The following is a 27,092-nucleotide window of genomic DNA, read 5'->3' on the forward strand; positions in this document are numbered from 1 at the left end:
ATACACACACACATTCAAATACACCATGTTTCTCTATTTTCCACAGTAAATGCAGACACATACACGCACAGAGAAAATTTGCCTCTCCCTTCAGAGTCTCAGCCAGCTGAATGATAACACTTGAAGAAACGTTGATACTGCCAATTATATTGACTCTGAGACTGATTAGATAATCCTTTGACTTTAGGCACATCTAGCCACCAAATTTAACCAGGTTATTTCTAAACTAGTAATATTTTTATGCTCAGAAATCTACTAGTTTGCTTTGCAGTGAGTATTCACGTAAACAATTTTAGTAAGAAGCTTTTGGGACTTCCCTGGTGGTCCAGTGGTTAAGACTGTACTTCCATGGCAGGGGACACAGGTTCAATTACTGTCAGGGAACTAAGATCACACATGCTGTGTGGTGTGGCCAAAAAATAAAAATAACTTGCTTGAAATGTGACTTAAAAGTGCTAACACATTTTATATTTTAAATTACAGCAATACTTTCAGTTGCCCGGAATTGATCTTGTACCTCTGAATGGTTTAATTTTCCTTGGGTGTTAAGAATTTTTAAAATCAATTTTTCTGTGTTTTCACAATGTTTTGGGATAATAGAATCTGTTTCACGCTTTTGTCACAGAGCATAGCCATACTCAAACCAACCCTGCTCTAATTCTTTTTTACCTGTAAGACCCTATAGTTTTATTTTCAGCACCCTCTTTCTAGTCTTACTTCTGTCATATATAGACCTACTGAATTACTCACTATTATCTTATTTTAAATACATCTCATTAATTTTGGGGAGCTTTCCTGATAGCTCAGTAAAGAATCTGTCTGCAATGCAGGAGACCCTGGTTCAATTCCTGGGTTGGGAAGATCTGCTGGAGACAGGATAGGCTACCCACTACAGTATTCTTGGGGTTTCCCCTGTGGCTCAGCTGGTAGAGAATCTGCCTGCAATGAGGGAGACCTGGGTTCAATCCCTGGGTTGGAAAGATCCCCATGGAGAAGGGAAAGGCTACCCACTCCAGTATTCTGGCCTAGAGAATTCCATGGACTATATAGCCCATGGGTCACAAAGAGTCAGACATGACTTTCACTTTCATTAATTTTATATTCGAAATTCATCATTCTTATCCATAATCTTCTCTGTTGAATAAATACTCAAAAATGTTAATCAATGTTGTACCGAATCTAGTTAACAATAAAAACTATTCTTTTAAAGGGGCTTCCCTGGTGGCTTACACAAGAAGATTCTGGAATCTTGTGAATCTTTTTTGTCCAACTCCTCATAATCCATGGAACTGTCTTTGATAATTGTGAATAGATGCAATAGAAGTTTTAAAAATCACACGGGCTATAAAGGCTATCTTTATACTAAATTAAAACTTTATTGAATAAAGAACACTCTCCAGAACACATGATCGATGGACTAGGTCTACATTACATGCAATGAAGCTGAACATGGCGGTAGTTTAACATGGAATGTCAAACAAATTAGTATTTCTCATTGTACAAAACTCTTTATGTAGCTGACATGCAACAAGAAAAGTATGATATTTTGTATTTTCACTAATCATCTGTGATGAATTTTTAAAAAGCATTTGAAGAAACTGGTAGATTTCTTTAGGATAGATTTCAAATAAATTAGTTACATGTGCACTACTGAAACCTCTTTCAACCTCTCTTGCATTCCAGATAAAATCTTAGTGCAAACATCAAAGTTGCTGGTTACTCCAAAAGACTGTCAAACTCAAAATAGAATACAAATTCTGAATTAATGTGTATTAAGTAGGACAAAACCAAGAATACCAGTTACTGCAAAATTCATTTAGGCACACTTAATAGTCCACTCTAAGCATTTCTTCTAAGTCTCTCACATTAATTACTAAAGCCTGTTTACAGTACTAAAATTCTATCATTCAAGCATCAATGATTATATTTCAGAAAAAGAAAATCATTCCTTTCAGCAATAACATTACTGCTATATTCTAAAAAAAAAAAAAAGAAAAGAGAAAAAGAATCTAAATTATTAAAAAAAACCAGTATCCTTAATAGGATACATGGAGAAAAAATATCTAAGGGAAAAAAAAAATGTGCTTTATTTGCACAGCAGGAATTATATAATGTAAACACCATATTGGCCCACACCATAAAATCCATGAGAAAGGTTCAAATTTGAACACCATGTGTGCATTATTTTCAAATCTGTGTTTGTGAGTTTATACTGCATCTACTTGTACCAATACATGACAAATAAAACACACTCTTCCACACACATTCACAGACAAGTGACTGTTAAATATTGAGCATGGCTTGCTTCCCTGACTCTAACTCAAAAAATGTTAAGTGATATCCCAACTGCCTTTAAAATGTTTATAGAAAATCATTAAACGAATATGAATAGTAGTTGAGGAATGATGCAAAGTGATGGTAATACTATATGCAAGTGAATGTAAAAAAAGAATGTACAGATAACCGGCTGAGATTTGCAAATGCATGGAAAGTCTTCTTTTGTGGGCCTTGTCTGAACTCTTAACTGATACCACGAATAAAAAAATCTAGTAGCGCAAGTTCATTGACACCTGGAGGGTCAGGCCTACAAAGCTTACCTTCAAAGTGCAAATTTTAACAATGGAATGTTTTTAGCAGGGACATAAAGACAATCCTCTTTTTCTTGATAAAGATAAGTAAAATGTTCAGAAAGGATTTTCTCCTGATCAAACTTATTTCAGTTTCTTGGTAGAACAAAAAAATATTTAACCAAAAATATCACTGACTCTTTCACATACACAGAACTATTCTTAGGGGTGTGTGGGAAAGAAAAAGCCCTTACCTATGGATCACCTAATGCAACTTTTACTTAGAACTTAAGCTGTTTGAATCACCTACATTAAATACCAACATGTACCTCCCTCATCCCTTCCCTCTCCACTCGCCTATCACTAACACCCCCAATGAACCAGGTATTCTAATGTCTTTGTGTTTTCTAAGCCTCATGACAAGGCTGTTGAGTACCACCTCCAATGAAACAAAATGAACACCTAAGGTGCATTTTTTATAGCACCTGTTTCTTCTCCACAACTGAGTGGGATCTCAACTGGACCTAGATCTCTAGGTCATCAGGCCGGGGTCGGCTGCTGGCGCGACTACTGGCTCTGCTGGAAGGCCGCTGGTCCACAATGGCTAGAGGCTGTAGTTCGTGGCCAGCATCAAGTTTTTTAGAATTCTGGTGGTCATCTGGGAAATCAAAAGGCTGTGCGTGGGAGTTAGAGATGGTGCTGCCTGCCTGCCCCATTCGATTTTGTTCTGCGCTGTAATTGGCCCAGTTTTGCTCACTTGCTTGTTTGTTGTAATTGCGGCAGGAAGAATTGTTTCTGTCTCCGGTGACCAGCTTGTACCCGGGAGGAGACATGGGCGAGAGAGGAGCGGTTGGGGAGGAGCAGCCATTGAAATAAGCATATTTTGGAGATCCACAGTCTTTGGAGGGGCTCAGTGGGCCAGTGGTAGCATGGTAAGGATCGCTCTTTCCCTTCACACGATCTTTAACACCCTTGAAGAAGACATAGAAGAGTTCAATGATGTTCAAGGCAAGAGACACCAATGACACGACAAGCATGAAGATGATGAAGATGGTTTTCTCCGTGGGCCGAGAAAGGAAACAGTCCACCTGATGTGGGCAGGGATCTCTTTTGCAAGTGTAAACGGCACTCAAGCTGAATCCATAGATGTACCACTGGATCAGCAAGAAGGCCACCTCGAAGACAGATTTGAAGAGGATACTGATGATGTAGGTTCTCAGCAAGCCCCCTCGCATCTTCACCTTGCCGTGCTCTTCAATGCCATACTTGAACTTCTTAATTTCAATCTGCTTCAAGTGCATGTCCACGTTGGCACCATCAGTTTGGGCAACAACTTTGAGTTCCTCCTCTTTCTTGTTCAGCTTCTCTTCCTTTCGCATCACGTAGAACACATGAGCCAGGTATAGGAGTGTGGGAACAGACACAAATATGATCTGCAGGACCCAGAAGCGCACATGAGAGATTGGGAAGGATTTGTCATAGCAGACATTTTCACAACCAGGTTGTTGAGTGTTACAACGAAAGGCAGACTGCTCATCACCCCAGGCTGACTCAACCGCTGTCCCCAGTAGCAGGATTCGGAAAATGAAAAGGACTGACAGCCACACCTTCCCTCCAGCGGTGGAATAGGCTTGAACCTTGTCAAGGAGTTTGCCTAAGGCACTCCAGTCACCCATGTTGCCTGGGTACTGCCTGAAAAGAAACCAAAGACAACTAAATAATCACAGATCCAAATTATTAGCTTAATATGCAGTTTCTTTCAGCCAACGGTCAAAATATTATAAAATATTTCCTTGCAAAAACAAAAAAAAAAAACAGCCCACAAGTGCAAATGATTCCATTTTCCCCTGAAAAGAGGTCTCAGATTTTCTTGATATATGCTAAGTTTTAGAAAGAGCAGAGCCTATGTGCCAAGTAAAGTGAGATCTTAACCTTGTGAAGAGGTATTACTTGCTCAGCCACTGTCTCACCCTGTCGCTTGAGAAGCTGTCAGTGCTAAATGTCTCTGCTTATTTTATTGTCAGAAAAATGAGGCTCATTCTTGCCTGGTAGGCCTGTATCTGCATGCCTACCTAAGCAAAATGCTGATGTTTAGTATTCAAAACCTATGGGCACCTAAGACTTGAGGTCAAAACTCCCATACCCATGTACATGCACATAATCTGTTTTCAAACCTCAATCCTATTACATATAGCACATTATTCCTAATTGTAAACGGAAATGTTTCTCCTTGGTATTTCCAGTGTCTTTGTGCATACTCTGTACTGTGATCATTTATAATTCTGTTTTTTCTTAAGCACTGACTTATGTGGTTTGGACGTCTGTCTTCCACTCAGAGGCAAATATGCTGCGCTCAAAGGTACCCTCGTGACACGCTGTGTCCCTAGATGCAGGAACCTATTTTCAAAAACAAATACTAAATGCACGTAACATTTCAAGTAAGAGTTCAATTGGCCTCAATACTAATTATAGCCTGCAAAATAAAAAGTAATCTGTTATCTGTAGTAAAAATGGTTGTTTTTCATTTTAGGATTGCTGTATACTTTCGAGTTCCTTTACTGGATTTTGGACCCTCAGCCCACACACTCTTCTTAACTTCCTATCACTACCTTAATATCTTAAGCCTAGGACTTCCCCATTACTGGGGATGAGAAATAGCCTCAAGTGTATAGAGATGACAGGAATCCCCAAAGTTATTAGTTCAATTTATACTTTTAATTGCCAGTAGTCCATTCAATTGATGAAAACTAAGGTCCTTAAAAGTGTTAGTGACTCAGTCATATCTGACTCTTTGTGACCCCATGGCCCGTGGACGGCCAGGCTTCTCTGTCCATGGAATTCTCCAGGAAAGAATACTGGAGTGAATAGCCATTCTCTTTTCCATGGGATCTTCTCAACTTAGGGATTGGACCCAGGTCTTCTATACTGCAGGCAGGTTCTTTACCGTCTGGGCCACCAGGGAAGTTTTGGAAATATTCACCTATCAGTAAGGCCAGAAAAAGACTTTCAATCCCAAGACCAAGGCTTTCCAGTGCACAACACTGGTCTTAAAATTGAAGTTAAGCTGAGTAAAAGTTAGAAATGTTCTCATGCTTTGATATATAAAATCTTAGCAGGGGCTGAAATCTGGGAAGAAATGAATAATATTGCATGAGGCAGTCATAGAGAATACAGTCTAATTTTCAGCAGAGAGTTATTGGAGGGTTCATAACAGGATGAAACAGTCAAAAATTAGTTAATAATTAAAAACAAGCAAAGCAAAGACTTCCCAGGCAGGAACTCACTGAATTTTAAAGAGTATAACTAAAAGTAGGATTAAATAGGTTTCTTAGAAATAAGTTTGCTGTCTTAATATAAAGAAGTTTTTCAGCTGGAATTAAACTATGAGCCTGTTCTCCTTATGTGAAGTAAATGAAATCCTGGGGAATCCTCTTCCCCACTAAGCAATATTACACTTCTGTCTACTGCTTGTACCTCCTGGCTATAGAGGCCAGGAAAAATGAATTGGAAACCTGGCCTGGGATTTCCTGGATGGAACAAAGAGGAGATGGCTGATCCATAAAATGAAACTGTTATCAGCTATCTAAATTAGCAGTCAGTGTGCATTTTTTGATGACAATCCAGAGACTGGTGCCAGAGACTGACTGGGGAGGTGAGGGGGTATAATGAGTGGAGATGAGTGGGCAGGTTATAGGAAATAACGCCCTTCTGTCAGTGGTCATAAAGAAAAGGAGCTTCCCCACTAGGAAGGGCCATTTTAGATGGTGAAGTGCCAGTGAAACTGATGTATGGAATGAGCAGTCAAGCAAGAAAAAAGGCTAGGAGGATTGACAAAGAGTTAAATAGCCAGGAAAAGGCTTGAAGTGAGAGGGAGTAATTTAGCTTTGACAGACAGTTTGATGTGAGAGAATGTAAAAGAAAAAACCTACAATTTAGCAGAAGACACTGCACTGGGAATGAAGAAATATAGTCCATGAGGGTCAAACAAATAGAGCCGAATTTCTGGAGCTCTATCAATAAACAGTTTCGATGTGATGATGTGTAAATTGGCCCTGATTCTGTTTGTAGAGAATTTCACTATTTTGCCAGTGTCATCTGCTTTTGCTCAATACTCCAGTTGTGGGGGGTAGGGAAGATGAGCCACAAAAACAATCAAGTATAAAATGATAAACTGCATAATCTCATCACATTCACACGATTGAGCTTAAGAAAAAAAAAAAAAGTGTTTCAGGCACAATGAGATTTTAGTCAATGTTCCATTATTATTTCAAACAAAATAAACTGATGCTTGTGATAAATAATTACTAAGTTTATTTACACTCCATGGAAAATAAAACCTGACTACCATATAGTTCTGAGATTCCATAAAAATAACCTATACTGCCAGCAGTGTATGAACTGGTTACTGGGCAGCTCTCCAGGTAGTAGCAAAGTTGTCTTTTCTTTAAGGAGCCATACAGTTGTCATTTGCATTAATTAATGGAGTTACACTGGTTCATCTGTTGATATGAATTATCCAGTTGGACAACTTGTATCCTGTAGTAGATACCTGTTATTAGCACTATCATAGAGATGGTCAGCAGTTAATGTGATGGCTTATAATGCTTGTGATTTTCAAAGAGAGGTGACAAAACCTTTTGGGGAGTCATTCACTTTGCTGTGAATTAGAAATTCTACTAACTGTCCCCTCATCCCCATTATTGGTTTAATTTTTCCAAGTCAGAGTTGAAAAATTAATGCCTTTTTACAAGGAGCAGTCATGATTATGTTTACAGAATCCCCCAGCATTGATTTATAGACTATACGCCTCACTCACATTCAACAGTATGAGATAAGTATACTCTTTGATAGTTTAGAAAATCATGGCAGTTGAGCATATATCCTGTATACTCATTTCTTCACTGCTATGTTCCCAAGGTGGAAGTTTATATATAGATTAAGGTCTAGGTTAAGGAGCTGTACAAAGTTCTTGTTAGTAGCAAATGCTTGACGGCAGTTGGACCATGTCCTCTCCATACCATGTTAGATCACATTTTTCATGGCTCTTCATGGCCCTCTAGACTAGAAGCCAAAACCTCAGTCTCCCTAAGGGTGACCTGCCCAAGCACCTTCTGGACTCTCTGCAATGTGGGGAGGGTTCAGGGTGAGGAGCAGAACTCTCTGGGCACCTGGGAACAGAGCTTACCTGTTACTGTACAGCCCCTGACCCTCTACCTCCATTGGCTGCTCCCCGCGAACACAAAGACTCAAATACTTAATTCAAAATGGAAAATAAACCTTCAATTTTAAGTTACTTTTGACTGTCCCCTTTTTCAGAGACATAGTAACATATCACTGTGCCAAAGCTATAATCAAGACACTATGTCATTAATATCCCAATAATGATTAAGAGAATTAGAATATATTTTACTTTCAATTTTAAAGATTTTTCCTAAGAAGAGATACTATAATCTGTTGAGTGAGTGAAAAAAAATAAAGGTAAACAGGATTGCTTCCTGACAAAATCATTTAATGGATTTGGAGGGGGGCGGTCGGGGAGGAGGAAGTGCCATGTGTGTTTCTAATATCCTAAGCCAAAAATTATAAGCCTCTTGGGACTTCCCTGGTGCTTCCACTGCAGCAGGGCCAGGGGTTCCATCCCTGGTTGGGGAACTAGGATCTGGCACGCCGGCTTGCCATGCAGTGTGGACCCCCTCCCCCAAATTATAAACTTCAAAACTGAGCAGTAAATTCTAATGTTTTTCTTTAATTTTTGTAAGACCCCCTCTCCCCTGTGGTGAATGACTTTGAGTGGGCTCAGTTGTGACCATTCCTCTTATAGTTACAACAGCTAGATGTGCTTCCATGTTCAATCTGTCAGCAAATGCTATAGGCTTTGTGTTCCCCCCAAAACAGACTAGGAGTCTCACCACCACCCCAGCTCTTAGCCTGATCTCAGCCATCACCAGGTTACACGTCACCTCTCTTCAGGTTACACGTAGAGAGCCTGTTACCCAGCTTGCCAATCTACTGCCCTCAAACAATCTGAAAAAAACTAACAAGCTGATCTGCCTTGATCAACTCTGTCCCATCCCCATGGCTGGCTCTGTTCTCGTCTCTTCAGCCAGTACTCCAGGCCTGTCACTGGCTACTCCCCCTGTTCTTTTTTTGTTTTTTAATGGTCCTTAGCTCTACTTGACATATTATATATATTTATCTGTTTATTGTTTGTCTGCCTCCATGACAAGGACTTCTATCTGCTTTTCTCAACTAGAATGTGACTTCTATATGGGAGTTTCTTGTGTCCACTGCTGTATCTCCAGTGCTTAAAAGAGTTGAGAGACACTGAGTATCTATTGAGTGAATTAAAAGGGGCCTGTAACAAAAAAGGCACCAGGTTTCACCGGTTTTGTTTGTTTGTTTATTACCTCCTTGGGACTCTCTTAATTATAGTTAACCTATCCCAAACTTCTGAAGTTTCAAATTAATTAAAAAGGGACTTACACAGTTAAAAAAAGTATTGTCAACATCTTATATGATAAAAACTATTCAATTTTCAAGTGATAATTGCTGTAACAGAGAACTGTCTGTTGTAGCAATGTATTTTAATGATTCCTGAGCAAGTAGTATGATTAAATTAGGAAAACAGGCTCTTTAACAAAGAATTTGTTAAACAAGGTCTTGAATTTATTAGACAAGGTCATAGTGATTTGGAATTCTTGCAAAATGTATCTGGTATCATAGATATTTATGCAGTTTCACTATTATGCTGTTTTACGGGTTAAGATTTCAAAGAAACAACAAAAAAAACTTGTTTTTTTTGGTCCAATTCCGCAGGATTTGAATTCTGACTGGACTACACAATTCAACTGTTGCTGAGAGAGATCCCACGGTATCTTGCAGTGCAAGAAATAACCTGTTAAAACTTGTGTTTATTTCAAGAATAATAAATCTTGGGGTAAGATTGGGGCTCTTAGAAGAGTAACAGCTGGTATCAATCCCAGTTAATGTAACATCTCTACATAGGTTGAGGGTGTGTTAGGCAGTTCAGTGACTTGAATCAGGTACTATGAAAAATATATATTCATCAGTTAATAAACAACCTTTGCTTCCTTATATGTGGGTAGTCAGCCTAACTCTGTGGTGTGCTAGTTGCTCAGTCGCGTCCAACTCTTTGCAACCCCATAGACTGTAGCCCTCCAGGCTCCTCTTGTCCATGGAATTCTCCAGGCAAGAATACTGGAGCCTTAGCCACTCCCTTTGCCAGGGAAATCTTTCCAACCCAGGGATCAGACGCGGCTTTCCTGCATTGCAGGCAGATTTTTTTACTGTCTGAGCCACCAGGGAAGCCCTGGTGTATCAAACCTATTTCGTGTAAACATCTCTTCTATTTAAAATTCTGCCCATGGCTCCATGATTAGCCTTAGATTCTTTTGTAAAGAATGCAATACCGCTACATTTCTTCTGACATGTACCTGATGTGTGGCATTGATTTTTTGCGGGTGGGGTGGGGAACACACGTGACTTTCTACCTTGGCTCTCACCTTTTTTCATCACATAGTCAATCGACATCAGCCTCCACAGAACAATGACATGAGATGGGAGTTGAGGAATGAGGAACTCCATCCAAAGAGAAGATGACACCTACAAAAATAGATAATCCTCTGCCTAGTCCAACAGCTATCGCTCAACTCCCTACTAGCAAAAGTTTCTCATGGTCACTCATGGTGATACAAGAAAGAGCCTAAGTCAGAAGCTGCAGGCTAAAAGCTGTGTTCTTGATTGCCATTGGATGGAGGTAAAAGCCCTCACAAGTGTGTTAAATCTTCTTTCCTTAATGAACACTGAATGAGTAACTCATGAACATGAAGCTCTTAGTAAAAGCTCAATAAAGTTTAATTCCTCTTTAAATGATTTTTAGATATAGATATAGCCCTTTTATTTTCTAACTTTGGTATTCTTTCCTTTAGCAAAATAATAACTAAGAAGTGATTAACATTTTCCTAATGGTAACCAAAAGCTCCTGAAATGAGTACAATAGCAATCTCAAAGAGATTGAAACAAATTTACCCTTTATCAATTATTGAAGAGAAAAGACCATGAAAAAGGTCTGCCTGTATTTGTGTTTCTATTTGGAGACATCTTCTCTAAATCATGGAAAAAGTCATACACTAGAGAATGCATCTGCCTTACAGAAATTGCTAAAAAAAACCCACTATGTATTTTTTATATTTCTGTGAATTTTAGACATTCCATAAAACACTTTCTTTTTTTGACAGTGCCACGTGGCATGAGGGATCTTAGTTCCCCCATCAGGGATTGAACTTGCACCCCCTGCAGTGGAAGAGAGGCATTTTCACCACTGGACCACCAGGGACGTCCCAAAACGTGTCTGTTAAATAAAGTATTTAGACAGCTAGGAAAACTTGGATGCGAAGGTTACTGAAAATTAAGAAACTCTTATGGAAAAATTTATATATATAAAACTTCTATATAAATGGCTCAGCATGGTCTGTGTTTTACCTTTGGCAAAAGACAGTATGTACATACATAGGCAAATGGGGAACCTAGACAGGCAATGGGGAGACAAAGTAGAGAATTTAGGTGCTTATCTGAAGGCGGGCGGGGCGGGGGGGGCGCGGGGGGACTCCCACTGAGAACTCCAGGGATTTTTTTCGAAACCTGACTTATCTATATTGAATACTGACATTAATGGTAAACACTAGATAATAACTTGTCTCTCCAGAACGGAACTAACGTGTGTAGATACGCTTCAACAATCTCAACAACTGAGAATCTTGACGGGAAGTCAGAACCGGAAAGGTGGAGTAGGAGGTATTAATCACGGGTGACTTTCCTATCATTCCCTTCCCTCGGGTATCATATATAGAGAGGCGCTGAGGCTCATACCCAGCTGCATCTCTGCACATCACCAGAGAAAGGAAGGAATGCAGTTTATTGTGAGGTTCCCACTCTCCTCTAGGTAGGAATTGAAGACATCTAAGTAACAAAACAACTCTCAATATCTGAAAACACACCCTTTCAGATGCTTGCTTTGACACCGTGTTTCCGGGAAGGGTGAGCAATGTAAGAATTACACTGTAAAAGGCCAGGAATTGAGTGGATAGGGCAGCAGTGATAAACCATAAAAGGTAGTAGAAAAATATGGAACATAGTGGGATCAAAGCCACTGCAGTAGGATCAACGCATTACCTCTGCATTTTGCAGGCAAAGGACAGGTGAAAACTGTACTGACTTGGGAAACTAAAAAGCACCCCACGTACACGTTGCCAGGACAGAGGCAATTTCAGGCAACCTGGCCTACATAGAGGAATTAATTACTCTTTTCCATGAAGTGTTTTTTTCCCTGGATTTTTTTCATTCTCTGAGACGGAGTTAATTTAATGAGATCTCTGTATTACTAGAGGCTTTTATTCTCAGCAATTCCTGGACAAGTTAGGCCTTTAAAAATTTTTTTCATCATCTATTCTTCAAAGTGCCCAAGGCATTTTAGACTAACTTCATATGTGTCCAGTTTTCAGAGGGGGAAATTAAGCATCTTTTCATTACCAACTTGGTTTGGGAAGCAAAAGAAATTAAACCCACCTCCAAGTAAAGCCATGTCTGTTTTTCCAACAGTTTATAGCTCTCCTCTTCCCAACCCCACTTTGTACTCCTAGAGAGAAAAATAGGCACACCCTAGGGTGAGGATGAGGTTGGTTAAGGAGAACTTTTGATAAGCTTTATCAGAGATGCTCTGTAAATATTTGGATGACTAGCGAAAAGGATGGGGTGGGCGACCGCTGCTAGGAACCGGGGAAGATCTGAGTTTCCGAATTCTGGAACTGATTTGCCTCCGGACACGTCATTAGCACTTTACTCATCTCATGATGGGGTTTCCTCCGCTCTCCCCACTCCACCCACATTCTTGAGAAGTTTCGAGAACTTACAGAAGAGTTAGAAGTGCCAGTTAGGTACGGTAGGTAATTCCCAAGGCACTCAGGTTTCCTTACGGTTTATACAGTAGGATTCAGCAAGTTCAAAAGGAAAACAAAAAAACAAAAAAACACAAAACACAACACTGCGGGAGTGGGTGTTGGAGGGGAAATTAGATTGATACAGTTAATTCAATTAATCATTTGCTCTTCTTTTTACTATTTGGCACACAGTCCATCTCCCCCACCCCTCGTCCCCCGCCCCCTGCCGCTCTCCCCCTCCCGCTTCCTTCCCAGTGGCGGAACTCGGACCTGCTCAGGGTTAGACTAGAGAGGATCGGAAGGACGCCTTTGAGCAAACCTTTGCAAATCGCCAGGGCTCAGACAGCGCAGGAGCCCCGGGCGAGCCGGGCGGATGCTAAGATGGCAGGAGGCACCCCGTGCCCGCCGGGCCCCAGGCCCCCGTCCTCCTTCCGCAAAAGCTTTCATTTTTCTTTGCTTTTCAACCTTCTCTGGTGCAAATACTTCAAACTGCAGGGTCACACCAAAAATTTAAACTAAATAGTCTGTGGAGTTAGTTAGATCAGACAAAACCCCTACCGGACACGAAAACGCAAGGTTGTATTTCTAGCTAACAGAATGTGTGTTACCCATAAGAGCATGTGAGAAATTGAACCCTTTTAAATAACAAATCCGCGTTATCTTTGCCTACTGGCAGCACCCAGCGACTCAAAAAAGTTGCCCCAGAGGTCTGAAGTTTGTTACAGGATCGGACAAGCGGAAGATAGGGTGGCCTGGGGTGGGGGGAGCTCCCTCTAAGGGGCTGTTGAAGACATTTCGATTCCTATTCTTTCTAGGAGCCCCTGCCTTACGAGACCTTTTGGAAAAACACCCAGGCATACACTCTTTCCTAGACTTCTGTTCTCCCTCTGTTCATGCTTTGTAAATAACCATCACCCATTCAAGGGATTTCACCTCCTGAATTGCCAGCGTGGTCGAGTCAATGGTGGCTCTCTTGCGAGTCTCAAGATTTTTCCATAGTGCTGCTAACATAAAGTAACCCTTTACTGTGGCTTTAAGAACCTCAATATCACAACTCTGATTTTTATACCTTTTGTTTACTGGGTAGAATTCTAGGAAGGAACCACGTGGAAGTCAAGTAACCGCAAGATCTTAACAAAGCACTTTGTTAGGAAGTTTGCTTTGCAAGGCTATAGAACATCAGTCAAGATTTCCATATGAAAAAGCACAAAGCGTAGAATTCTATAGCAAGCACATTAAGCAAATTTGCACTTTGATTTTTGTATTGTCAGTCAAACCCCCAACGTAGGCCCCTAACCTCGCCCTCCCCCCCCCCAAAAAAAAGTTACAAAGCACCTAGACTGTTACTGATCACTCCCAAAAGTAAAATTATAGTCTAAAATGGAAAACGAAATATCCAGTAAATTAGTTCTTTATCCTCATCAGAAAGATGTGAATCTTATTTACCTGTTGCATTATTAAAAGAAAAACTTTTCAGCAGTCAAAAAGTAAATACCGTAATTTTAACTTTAAAACTACACACACCTTCAAGTTCATCATTCCCTTTATTGTGTCATATGAAAGCTACATTTAACATATTTAAAAACTTTAGAAAAGTTTCACTGCTAGAAAAAGACACGGTTAGGTAAAGTTCTTTTAAAAACTTACTCTTTCTCTTAAAAGAAGTGAAGTAGGCAAGCCAAGTGATTGAACTCCTCAGTGGATGAAGTAAGATGAAAAAGCAAGCCCAGGCACTCAGACCTGTCTATTTAAAGTTTAAAAGTCTGCTGCTGTTTGGTACTTTCCTCACTCCTTCCCCCTAATGAAAGAAAAGTGCTGATATCTCGTAAAAGCTTTTTTCTTACTTGCAGCACAGAGCTTTTAAAAGTTTCAAGCCACTGACTCAACAGGGAGGGAGGGGCTAGAAGAAAGGGGAGGAGAAGAGGAAAGGCGGGCAGGGGGGTGGAGAGCGGGCCGGAGAACGTGGACGGGTTGGGGAAAGGAGTAGCCAGGTCCAGACAAAGTTGTGCTGTAAATGTGCTGACGAGACGAAGTAGCAGTAGAGACGTGAGTGCCACTGCTTAAGTCACTGCTTACAAATACAATTATGGGTTTCAGTTAGTGCTTTTCTCACCAAAAGTTCGGGGATTAAAAAAAAAAAAAAAACAAGTCGTGTGTTTTAGAATAATACAACCTTTTCTAAAAGTTTACTTACTGTAATATATATGTGTGCTGTAGTAAGTTAAAGTGGTGGAAAAGAATATAGCTAGCGCAGACTTTGTTTCCTACTGGACAAAGGTGTATGAAGTTAAAGGTGGGTGGGTTCTTTCAGGAGCGAATTCCTTTCTTCTTAGTTTTAAGTAGGGACAACGAACAAAGGAAATGGAGATGGGAGAGAAATTTCAAAAAGGAACATTTCATGCTGATATATCCATCCCAAATCCACCCTCCAACCTCTTGACAGCTTTGAATTTTATTCTTTACTGCAGCTTATTGTTTTATAAAACGATAGATATAACTACTTTATATGTAATACATTTTGACTATGAAGATCTAGATGTCTGACCCCTACCAGATCTCCAGGGAACTGAAAATTTATACTATCTCAGCCGCATTTGTGCCAACTCACAAAAAATGAAATCTCTTTTGTAATGAAATAGCAGGAAATTTTTTTGTGAAATACACACGTTAAGTTGACATTGAGTGGGTCCTGAAACTATCAACTTTTCTTGAGACCATCTGCCTTTTTAAAGCCTGCTGGATAGTTTTCTGCCTGATGCCAGCAGAGCTCCACATACAGTTTTTATGTGCTTTCCCACCACTTCCAGGGTCCTCCCTCTTCAGCCCTCTGGCTTAGGATTTATAATAGCCTGAGTCATGTGGCCTCAATCTTAGAGTGGACAGATTCTTTGAGGACACTCCAGATGCCATGCTAGAGGCTGTGGCAGGACAGTTCCCATAAACTGGCTTCAGTGATGCTCCTGAGGCTGGGCAGGGAATTCTCTGGAAATTATTGGCCATTATTCTCCGGAAACAAGGCAAACTGATCCAGCTTTAATACTCTTTACTCTTTTGTCACTAGTACAAATATCAGAATAAAAGATGATCGCAAGTGTTTTCTGATAGATATCCTCCCCTAAATTTCATTTCATTAAAATAAAACACCTTAATAGGTGTTACTAAAACATCTTCTGAAATGTTGTAGCATTAAGACACAGTTTTGCTCTCTTATTTGCTGACCATGCTATTTCTAAGGGTACATTTTTCTTTATGTTAAATAAAGGGAACAAAGAAGTAGAAATAATAATCTGATTTTCAAGTCTTCAAGATCAGTAGTCCATAACTATTGCTTCAGTCTTATATTCGTATTGTCCTTTCCTTCAGATGAGTCTGCTTGGTCCTAACTAAAAATTACTTTCCTTGATTCAGAACACATTCATGAAAATATGATATACTCTTTTTATTTTAAGAAAATATGCTTTCCCTCCCTCTTAAAAAAAGAGAAGAAATCTGTGCTTCTTTTAATTTATGTAACTATTTGGCTTATTTTTGTAAAATGATTTATCAAGTACACTTATTACTGAAATCATCCACTTTATGTTTTAAAATTTCCTAAAATGCTAATTCAGAATTAGTTACATTAAAGAAAAGTTGGAATTGGCTATTTTACAGCAGGGTTTTTTTTTTTTTTTAATGAAAAATTGTGTTTATTTCTGATTCTGTTTTGTTAGATGTATAAAAGGTATTGTTATCTAAGTGTTTTGGTTCCTTTTCTTTTCAGTCTGTTGCTTATGTGACCAACTGCAAAGAGAAAGAAAGAACCTCTTTGTACCAAATTAAGTTACTCATGAGAATCACTTGAACCATTTTCTAAGCCCAAGAGATTAGTTATAGCATTAGCCAGTAATTAAATAAGTTCTCTTAACATATGGACTGTATTATATCTTTTATTTCTAGAGTGATTGCCACAAAAATCATTCATGAAAGAGATGAAGACATCCTATGTGATCCTCTCTTCTTTTGAAATAATACCACCAAGATTTGATCCTATGAGTGATAGAGCTCAGAAAGAGCTAGGCCGCTGAGCCTTGACCACAGTTATCTCTCATGGACACCTGGAAGCTTCTCCAAATGTCTAGTAGAAATTCCTATTATATTTTATACTGTAGCAGTGCTGGTGAGTTATATTTTGACCATATAAAATATAGTTTATATTTTTTTATATTTATTTATATATAAAATATAGTTTGTATTTTCTATAAAGTATCCCGTTTATCTGACCTTAGAAATTTATCTCCATTGGCATCTTTTGCAAAAATTGTGGATAGATTTTTTTAAACGTGTTTTCCTCAGATTCTCAAAAATACCATTTCATTAATATAAACACTGACTTTATAGAACTATATATTCTCTGATTTTCAGGCCTTGTCAATGCATAAGAAATGGATATGGCCCAATTTGCTAGGCTCTCCTGCCCTATGAGGGATGAGAGGCAGGCGTTGAGAATTCTGTCATCTGCAGAGTTCTTTAGGCGCCACGATGAGCCAGGCTTTGGACTCTGTTTTACCCATGTTGCACAGTGATGAGCACGCTATTTTTTAGAATCATGAGAAGTATTTCTTAATGTGAAAACCAACTGCATTTTTAAAATTTTTACCTTTGTTTCGAAATAGCAATTTTTGAAATTTTAAGAGATGAACGGATTAATTTTTAAGGCTTTTAAGTGCTTATCTCACACCAACTCTCCCATTTCAATGAGTAGCATGAACATTAAAAAACAATTGATTGCCATAGATTGAAGACTAGTGAGGAGAATATTGTAATGGTACAGGAGTGAGTTATAAGAACCTGAGGAACCTGAATTAGGGGACTAGGAGTAAAAAAGGACCAGAAGGTACTCATCCTTTCTAGCCCTAGAACTTGGTGACAGATTGAATTGGGAGGACAAGGGAGAGGAATGTGAAAACTGATTTTGGAGTTTTGATTGGGAAAATATTACTAACACAAAAAAGTAAGTTGGTAGGAAGAACTGATTTGCTGAAAGAGATTTAATGATTTCAGTTTGGAAAATTTAGTTTGAAGAACTGAAACATCTTGGTAAAGATACCTGACTGGCAGTTTAAAACTTGGGTTGTGAAGTTCAGGTGAAAATTGTAAGATTTGGGATTATATTCATAGAATTGATATTTGAAACCACAGGTACAGGTAATATAACTGAGAGATAGGGTATAGGCAGTGGACCAAAAAGAGCATGCACAGACCCAGTGGATTTCCTCATTTAGTGTAGGCCAAGAAAAAGAATGAAAGAAGAGGCAAGGTGGAATCAGATAAAGGAGAGTGGGCTTATTTGTAAGGAAAATATCACCCTGGTACTTGGGGGAGCCTTAATTTTGCAAAGGGAGTGGGTGTAGTTGCTAAGTCATGTCCAACCATTGCGACCTCATGGACTGTAGCCCGTCAGGCTCCTCTGTCCATGGAATTCTCCAGGCAAGAGTACTGGAGTGGGTTGCCATTTCCTTCTCCAGGGGATCAAACCCTGGTCTCCTGCATTGCAGGCAGATCGTTTACTGACTGAGCTACCAGGGACTGCTTGAAAAGGGCAATTACTCCTTTAAATTGAGAGTGAATGTAGACCATAAAGGGAAAAAAAAAAAAAAAAAGTTTTAAAGTGGAGAGTATGTGCTTTGGGAAGCTAGAGTTTGAAGATAACTTCTCAAATAAGGTAGATGAGGTTATCAGCTGACTCGGAATAGAACAGATTGATCAGAGTTGAAGTTTGCAGTACCTCTGCAGGAATACAAAGTCAGCTTTAGAAGAAGAAAAGGATTATCTAAAACTGGGCCAGGGGTGGGGGCAATGTCTGGGATGATTTTGTATTGGATTAAGATAGCATTGTCTTATGGATTTCCTTTCATTAACATCAGTAATTCTATCCAGGCACCAAATTTCCCTTTTATCTAATATTTATTGGACTGAAAGGAAAAAGTTAATTTGCAGCCTCAAAAGTGTGCATATTCAGAAATACTCTACCTAAACTGATAAATCTAGCTAGAAAATGTGTTCTTAAAGTGACAGTTGGTCAATCATATTTTCCTTGGAATAGTGTAGATTTCCCAGCATTTTACTGACTTGTGCTAGCATCCTTTTTCAATAGATAAATATTTCTGGGGTCTGACAATGTACTTCAGAACTCCAGAGTATTCACTTAACTGAAACTTGGTTACCATTTACTTATCTATCATCCATGTGAGTGATTTAAAGATAAAAGATTGTCTCAACCTGGGTAAAATCTGAACTTATTCTGTAGCCTACACCTGTTTCCAAGTCAATCTTATTGTGAGGCTGCACAAAGAAAAAGTATTTGTAAAAAAAAAAAAAAAGACTTGTTTGTTTTGTTTTGTTTAACAGGAAAGAATCCCAGCCAGTAGATAAATATGTCTTTGGCTCCACCTTCTGTACAGAGTGAAAATCAGCATCTAATTCTTTGACTTTAAATTTCTTCACCCTTTTTATTAAGCTTGGCTAATTTTTATGATCATTTCTCAATGTTTACATTCATTTATTCAGCAAATATTTATTTTGTCTCAGGAAGCATTCTGGTGAGGGTATTTTAGTTATGCAAGAAAGACAAAAACAGTATCAGGTTGAACTTTATTCAGGTTCAGGCTCTGGCTTTTCTTTAACTGAACTTTGAAAAAGTAAGCACATAATGGTAAGAAAAATAATATTAGTTTGAGACTTTTTTTCAAAAAAACATGTTCTTTTTCTCTATGTTGACCATGAAAGGAGCTTGCATTTTTAAGCACCCTATTAATGATGTGCCCACTTAAAAAAAAATCAAAAACAAACAACAAAAATATTACCAGAAGCAAAGCTGGAGGTTTTGGATCTGAAACTCTTGATTTTGCACATAGGTTAGTTCTGATTATATTAGAAAAGACAATGTGGCTTTTGTATGGACTGACAATTAATTGTTTGCTCTAACAGTTTAAGTCAGCTAAATATCATCTTCCAAATGAGAAAATATTATAATATTTTAGGATGAATAGAATAAACATTTATTTTAGGACAAAGTAGAATAAAAATTGCAAATCATTCAATAAAGTAGTTATCTCATTAGCATAATCATTCGCCATGATTTTGTAGTAGATGCGGTGGAAATTTGGAGAACATAGAGACCATTTTTAAGTCCACGTGATTTCTTTATGTGCAAAAAGTTTGCAAACAATCAAGAACATGAACAAACATATAATTATAATAACAAATGTATGAACATACGTAGTTGTTGAATTGATGCCAAGAAAAAGAAAAGACTTAACGTTGCTTCAAAAGTCAGCCAAGATTAAAATTCCCAAATAAAAAAAATATTTATATGCTTGGTTAAAGCACCACTTACCAAAGTCGTTAAAATGCCTTTCTGTTGTATGTCTAAATCTCCTTGGTGCACAGGAAAAGGTACCTATGGACAGCTTTATACATCTCCTTTTAGCCATCGCAAAATTTCATAGAATTTTATTTAGAATAGCATGAAGCAACACAGTTATCTTTAAGGCATCATGCTTCCTAGTAATTATAAATTTTATAGGTATTAAAAAGTAATTTAGCACACATAGCTCTAAGAATGACAAAATTTAAAAACCCCAGTTGATTTTTAAGAGAGACTCCTATTTTCTTAATAATTATTTGCTACTGGAAATGAGTACTAGGTCTCAAGTGGTTACTGATATAAAAACAAGATCCAAATCTATCATAGCAGACTTAATATGTTTGGAAGGTTTATGTGACTTTTTTAATTCTTGGAGATTCATGTGGTCACCTATAAAAAACTCTTGAGGTCAAGGTCAGCCCAATATAAAGTCAGAATATTATCACCCAGTGAAGTATAGGTTAAGGACATCCAAACTTCTTTCAGATCCAAAGCATCTGACCTGGATTTTCCATCTGGCTGGATTTTCCATCATTAAGTTTGATTTTTGGACTAAGACACTAGAGTTTTTAAGAAGGTGAAAATGGAAGTGAAAGTATTTTTTGGAGAAGGTAAAACAAAAATGAACAAAAATTAGTTTACCATTGTGACTTACAAAGATAGTTTTAGAAGACTGAAGATATAAATTTTTACAGGAATATGCAGAAATAAATCAAAGGGCCTAGGAACTCACCTAAATTTGATCTAACTGGCTTTTAGTTCTTTTTGGCATATATTAGTGATCATCGCAAAAACCTGAGGGGTGTATTAAAGTTATTCCCTCATGGCACTAGTACCAGCTCAAAATAAAACAAGCCTTAGATCAAGTTTGACTTCATATTTAAATATTTATTTAATAAACACTTATTAGTAAGCAGACCCTAAACATTTCATACAACTTGCTTTGCATTCTCTACAAAGTACCAACTCTCTGTTCTTTTTAGGTGCTGAGACCACCACCTTGTGAGAAAAGTTCTCTTAAAGCACAAGTGACAATATTCCAGAAACTGCACTTGATTGTTATAGAAAGACTCAGCCACCGGATATCCTCCCAACCAGTGACTGGATACAGGGCCATTTGAGAGTCAAGTGACTAGTTTCTTAAACCCTATTCACGCCAATCTTAAATTATAGCCAACCTACGAAAATTGAATACCACTCATTTCACCAAGGAGAGCCTGTTTCTACCATTCATTATGCTAATTAACAAATCATTTATTTTGTCAGTAAAAATCTGTATCTGCCATTCAGGATGCAAATTAGAAAATAACTGGTGTTTTTCAAAGACATGAATACAGAAGCACTTGTAGTCTCTGAGGTTGCCTTTTTGGTGTATGTTTGCCACCCATGCCAAACCATGAATTCTTTCTTTATTTATTATTTTAAATTTATTTTAATTGGAGGCTAATTACTTTACAATACTGTGGTGGTTTTTGCCATACCTTGACATGAATCCGCCATGGGTGTACATGTGTTCCCCAGCCTGAACCCCCCTTCCACCTCCCTCCCCATCCCATCCCTCAGGGTCATCCCAGTGCACCAGCCCTGAGCACCCTGTCTCGTGCATCAAACCTGGACTGGCGATCTGTTTCACATATGGTAATATACATGTTTCAATGCTATTCTTTCAGATCATCCCACCCTCACCTTCTCCCACCGAGTCCAAAAGACTGTTCTATACATCTGTGTCTTTTTTGCTGTCTCGCATATAGGGTCATCGTTAACATCTTTCTAAATTCCATACATATGCATTAATATATTGTATTGGTGTTTTTCTTTCTGACTTACTTCACTCTGTATAATAGGCTCCAGTTTCATCCACCTCATTAGAACTGAATCAAATGTATTCTTTTTAATGGCTGAGTAAGGGAGATGGTGATGGACAGGGAGGCCTGGCGTGCTGCAATTCATGGGGTCGCAAAGAGTCGGACACGACTGAGAGACTGAACTGAATTGAACTGAATACTCCATTGTGTATATGCACCCCAGCTTTCTTATCCATTTGTCTGCTGATGGACATCTAGGTTGCTTCCATGTCTTGGCTATTGTAAACAGTGCTGCGATGAACATTGGGGTACACGTGTCTCTTTCAATTCTGGTTTCCTCGGTGTGTATGCCCAGCAGTGGGATTGCTGGGTCATATGGCAGTTCTATTTTCAGTATTTTAAGGAATTGCCACACTGTTCTCCATAGTGGCTATACAAGTTTGCATTCCCACCAACAGTGTAAGAGGGTTCCTTTTTCTCCACACCCTCTCCAGCATTTATTGTTTGTAGACATTTTGATAGCAGCCATTCTGACCGGTGTGAGATGGTACCTCATTGGGGTTTTGATTTGCATTTCTCTGATAATGAGTGATGTTGAGCATCTTTTCATGTGTTCTTGATTAAGTAGCCAGACTCTATATGTAACTCTATATGTAACAACCAACCAACACACACATTTATAGTACTGCATCTTTGGTGAAATTTTTAAAAGTAAATTATAGGCATAAAACAGGGAAACTGTGTACTGTTGATGTAGTGCAATTTAGTACATTGGAAAATGGAATTAGCTCCTGGATTCCTGATGTTAACAAATGGAAGCAAAAGCCGTGAGATGAAAGAAGATGCCAGAAGAATTGGAGCATTTTAAGAACGTATAGGGATATGAAATTTAACAATTTTACATTTAAATGGCCCCATCTCAAGATACGTGCATGCATGCTAAGTCACTTCAGTAGTGTCTGACTCTTTGTGACCCTATGGACTGTAGCCACCAGGCTCCTCTGTCCATGGGATTCTCCAGGGAAGAATACTGGAGTGGGTTGCCATGCCTTCCTCCAGAAGATCATCCAGACACAGGGATTAAACCCGCATCTCTGGTGCCTCCTGCATTAGCAGGCAGGTTCTTTACCACTAGTGCCACCTGGGAAGCCCTCAAGTTATTTATCTACCCCTAAATATGGCAAGAATATTTTAAATGCTTTTGGTATGAAGTTAATATGTGTTCTTAATGCTTCGTAATGCTTTCTAAATATTTGCTTCATAAGTAACTTGAATCCTACATCATGTGAAGTTCAAATTTATTCATATTCAGTGGGATTTCCTTCATGTTTTACAGTGACCCTCTTCAGCCCACCCTGGCAACCCTGTCAATTTCCTGGCCCTGGGCCACTCATGTTGAAATACTGGTAGGAGGTTGTTATCACCCAACATGTGATCTGGCAAGCAGCAGCAACTAGATGTGTTCAGTATTCTCCTGGCAGTCCTGTTTTATAAAATTTGCAGTCACAACAGCAACCTTGATATGTTTGGGAGGTTCAGGTGACTTTTTTAATCTATTGGAGATTCACATAGTGTTAGATGGATTCATTCCAATTACCAATTTCCCTTCAATAATTTTAATAATTCTTTTATTTTCATTCTTGAATAAAGTACAAATGGATTTTAACTATTAAAGTTCAAAATATTAACATGTGGAAAGTGAAAGAAATCATTATTATAATAGAAATGTCTTAAATCTAAGACATTAATAGAAACAATGGATTTACACAGATGTGATTCTCCTTATATGAATACTTTTTATAAAAAGTTTCAATAATTTTGTTGGCTTTTTATGAAACAGTTTATCCATCGGGGAAAAGATTACCAGTGTTGTCAATCAGACTTTTTGATTATACCCATCTATAAGAAAATAGCATATTGTGTATTTAGACTAAATTCTAAAATATTGTCAGCTTTAATAGACATTTTCAATGAATTGACCACTAAACCAGGTAGGACATATAATCAATCTTTATTTTAGACCTTAATTAGGCATTGAAAACTAATTTTAGATCAAGAAACATTTATGGAAAGCCTATTATTTCTTTAGTAGTTCTTTGTAATTCTAATTCTAATTAAATTTTTAGAGGTGTTTAATTCTCCTTTAATTAGAGGTAATTCTAAGATAAGCCCTTTGTTTGAGAGGTTTTCAATGTCCTTAACAATGAAGACATGCCAAAACCATATTACAAAATGCTTGATAAACTTTAAAATTTAAATTAGTTAATAATTTTACTATAAGTCTCCATAAAGATATATAACTTTGCTATTCATATCATAAGTTATAGGGTCTACTAAAACAATATAAAATTGTCTAATAGTTTATCATGAGGCAGGATGAGCTGGTAATGTTTAAAGATTTTTGATGAACATACTCTTCAAACTGTCAGTTTATCTCCTATCTGTATGTATAATCTTATTTGGAAATGATATTAAAAAATTCTCATTTGAGACCCTTCCTGAATAGGAGACCCTTCATAATAATGGCCTTTTTGTCCAGCCCTCACTGTGTCCTCAGCCTCTGAGTGAATGAGTCTGAATTCCAGACTAGAAGTTAGAACTCTTCCTTTGCCACTTACTTGCTATTTAATTTTGCTTTGGATAATTCCTTCTGTCTCTTGTTTTATTCCAACTTCTTAATATGTAACATACTTAAAGAAGAAGGAACATATACCAAATGTGCAGTTTGAAAGATTTTTGCAAATAAAATACACCTGTTTAACCAGTGTTTATCAAGAAATAAAAAATTACATCAATAGCATCCCCATAGCTTTCCTTGATGGAGCAGCACCCCACTCCAGTACTCTTGCCTGGAAAATCCCATGGACGGAGGAGCCTGGTAGGCTGCAGTCCATGGGGTCACTAAGAGTGGGACATGACTGAATGACTTCACTTTCACTTTTCACGTTCATGCATTGGAGAAGGAAATGGCAACCCACTCCAGTATTCTGGCCTGGAGAATCCCAGGGATGGGGGAGCCTGGTGGGCTGTCGTCTATGGGGTTGCACAGAGCTGGACACGACTGACGCGACTTAGCAGCAGCAGCAACAGCTTTCCTTGAAAACACTTCCTTTCATTAATACGTGCCCCATAAGAGTACTCACTGTTCATTCTTTGCTATTTTTCTCCTGTCTTTAAATTCAGTCTTAAAGAATGTACTTTTTTGTGTGTCTGGCTTCTTTCATTTTCATCCATATTCTTGGAGGCAGCCATAGATCATTCATAATTATTGTTGTGTAATATTCCTCTGTATGTCACAATTTCTTTTCTACTGTTAATGGACCTTTGGGTAATTTCTACTTTGATGATCCTCTGAACATGCTAGTACAGGTCTTTTGGGTTGTCTGTCATTTTGTAGGAGTTCTTTATTCTATGAATCCTTTGTTAGATAAGTGTATTGTAAATAGCTTTTCTTTTTCTGCGTTGCTTATTCACTTGCTTAGTTGTTTCTTTTGATTACAAAAATATAGACGTAATATAGTCTAAATTATCAATTTTTCTCTATAATTAGCACTTTTTAAAATCTTTTAAGAAATGTTTGCCTACCTAACCAAAATCAAGAAGCTATTCTCTCCTGTTTCTTTCTACAAGTTTTACTTACTTTTAGTTTTACTTTTACCTTCTAGAACTTTTGTCCACACAAAACCCTGAAAATCATTATTTATAGTATCCTTATTCATAATTGCCCCAAACCTGAGACAACCAAGATGCCCTTCAATAGGTGAATCAACATATGTACACAGTGGTTCACCCATACAATTGAATATTAATTAGTGATAAAAGAAATGAGCTATCAGGTCACCCCAAGAAATACAGAAACCTTAAATGACTAATACTAAATGAAAGAAGATGTCTGAAAAGGCTACATCTTTGTGATTCCAGCCATATCACATTCTGGAAAAGGCAAAACTGTAAAGATATTAAGGAGATCAGTGGTTTCCAGGGATTTGGGGGAGGGAAGAAGGATGATTAGTTGAAGCACAGGGCTTTTAAGGCAGTGAAGCTATTATATATGAAACTGTAAAGTTAGATAAAGGATATTATGTCTTCTTTGAAATCCATAGAGCTGTACTATGCAAAGAATTAATCTAGATTTAAATTATGTCTTTTAGCTAATAATACTGAATCAATATTGGTTCATTTGTTGTAACAAATTTACCATACTAGAGTGATGTTGATAGTAGGGGGAACTATGTGAGGGAGTTGGGAGTACACGGTGATGCTCTGTACTACTCTTTAATTTTCATGTAAATTTTTATCAAAATGTTCTAAAATAAATGTTTATTCATTAAAAAAAAGATTTTATTGGCTGGACATGGCTCTGCACTTTCATATGATTTTTAAAAATCATCATCTCCATTTTCATGTATACACAAAAGATTAAGAATAAAAAAAGAACTGTTAGGATTTTGAGATGGCATTGGGATAGATCTATAGATTTTATTCTTTGTTTTGCCTTTATTTTCAAGAATATCTTTTACTGGATATAGAATCTAGAGTTGACAATTTTTTTCTTTAAGCATTTTCTTTTTTTAATTTTCCAAAAGCTTTTTTTTATATATATAATTTTATTTATTTATTTTTGACTATGCTGGATCTTCGTTGCTGCTCAGAGGCTACTGTCTAGTTCCAGTGCACAGGAAGCCACCAGCCACATTTTGGTGGCTTCTCTTGTCGAAGAGCCCAGGCTCTAGTGCATGGGCTTCAGTAGTTGTGGTTCTTGGGCTCTAGAGCACAGGCTCAGTAGTTGTGGCACACAGACTTAGTTACGTGGGACCTTCCCAGGCCAGGGATAAAACACTTGTCTCCTGTGTTGTATCTCAGAATTGCTCAGAATTGATTTTCTTTTCTATTGGCAATGTGTTCCATTTATCTGGTTTCTCATATGTCAGGCAAATTTTAATTATACTCTAGGAATTATAAATGGTAAGTTGTTGAGATTCTGGATTCTATTACTTTCCCCTGATGTGTGCTATTTCTTTTGTTTTAGAAGGCAATTATCTCATTGGGATTTGTGAGGATAAAATTGTTTTAGAGCTGGACTAGACCAGCTCTATGTTTATCTCCAGGGACATCTGGCAGTCTGGCACCTTATCTTGGCCAAGAAAAGGTCAGTGAGCTATAATGATTTATAATATTCTAAGTTCAAAGCTTCCCTGGAGACACCCAAGACTGGCTTGTTTATTGATAAATTACACCTGCCATGACCAGTTAAACTTTTGAGATTGGCTTTATACCCAGAAGAGCAGAAATGGACTTTCTGGAAACTTTTGGGCAGCTCTCCTGAAACTAAGATTTATCAGAGAAATCTTGGCAATTC

The 27,092-nt window shown here is 38.0% G+C and overlaps 1 protein-coding gene and 1 long non-coding RNA gene across 3 annotated transcripts in view; one reads left to right on the forward strand and one right to left on the reverse strand.

Annotated features, from left to right (window-relative positions):
* LOC129619730 (uncharacterized) overlaps positions 1–24,781 on the forward strand; it is a 416,113-nt gene extending 391,332 nt beyond the window's left edge. The window contains exons 1-4 of one of the 2 annotated variants that reach the window (XR_008698062.1): positions 14,430–14,569; positions 16,460–16,679; positions 20,912–21,566; positions 23,070–24,781. This is a non-coding gene — a long non-coding RNA (uncharacterized LOC129619730). Of the gene's footprint in view, positions 1–14,429; positions 14,570–16,459; positions 16,680–20,911; positions 21,567–23,069 lie in introns of those variants that run through there. The other variant, XR_008698063.1, reaches the window with a different exon arrangement.
* Positions 1,353–14,359, reverse strand: GJA1 (gap junction protein alpha 1). Its single transcript, XM_055535043.1, has 2 exons — positions 14,171–14,359; positions 1,353–4,259 (listed from the first exon to the last, which is right to left on the reverse strand). The coding sequence occupies exon 2, from the start codon at positions 4,241–4,243 to the stop codon at positions 3,092–3,094; it is 1,152 nt and encodes a 383-aa protein (XP_055391018.1). The 5' UTR covers positions 4,244–4,259; positions 14,171–14,359; the 3' UTR covers positions 1,353–3,091.
* Positions 24,782–27,092: the final 2,311 nt, after the last annotated feature.

Source organism: Bubalus kerabau, chromosome 9 (assembly GCF_029407905.1).
Source record: "Bubalus kerabau isolate K-KA32 ecotype Philippines breed swamp buffalo chromosome 9, PCC_UOA_SB_1v2, whole genome shotgun sequence".
NCBI lineage: Eukaryota > Metazoa > Chordata > Mammalia > Artiodactyla > Bovidae > Bubalus > Bubalus kerabau.

Coding starts and splice junctions, on each gene's coding strand:
- GJA1 (XM_055535043.1), bottom strand. CDS start 4,243: ATGGGTGACTGGAGTGCCTTAGGCAAACTCCTTGACAAGGTTCAAGCC.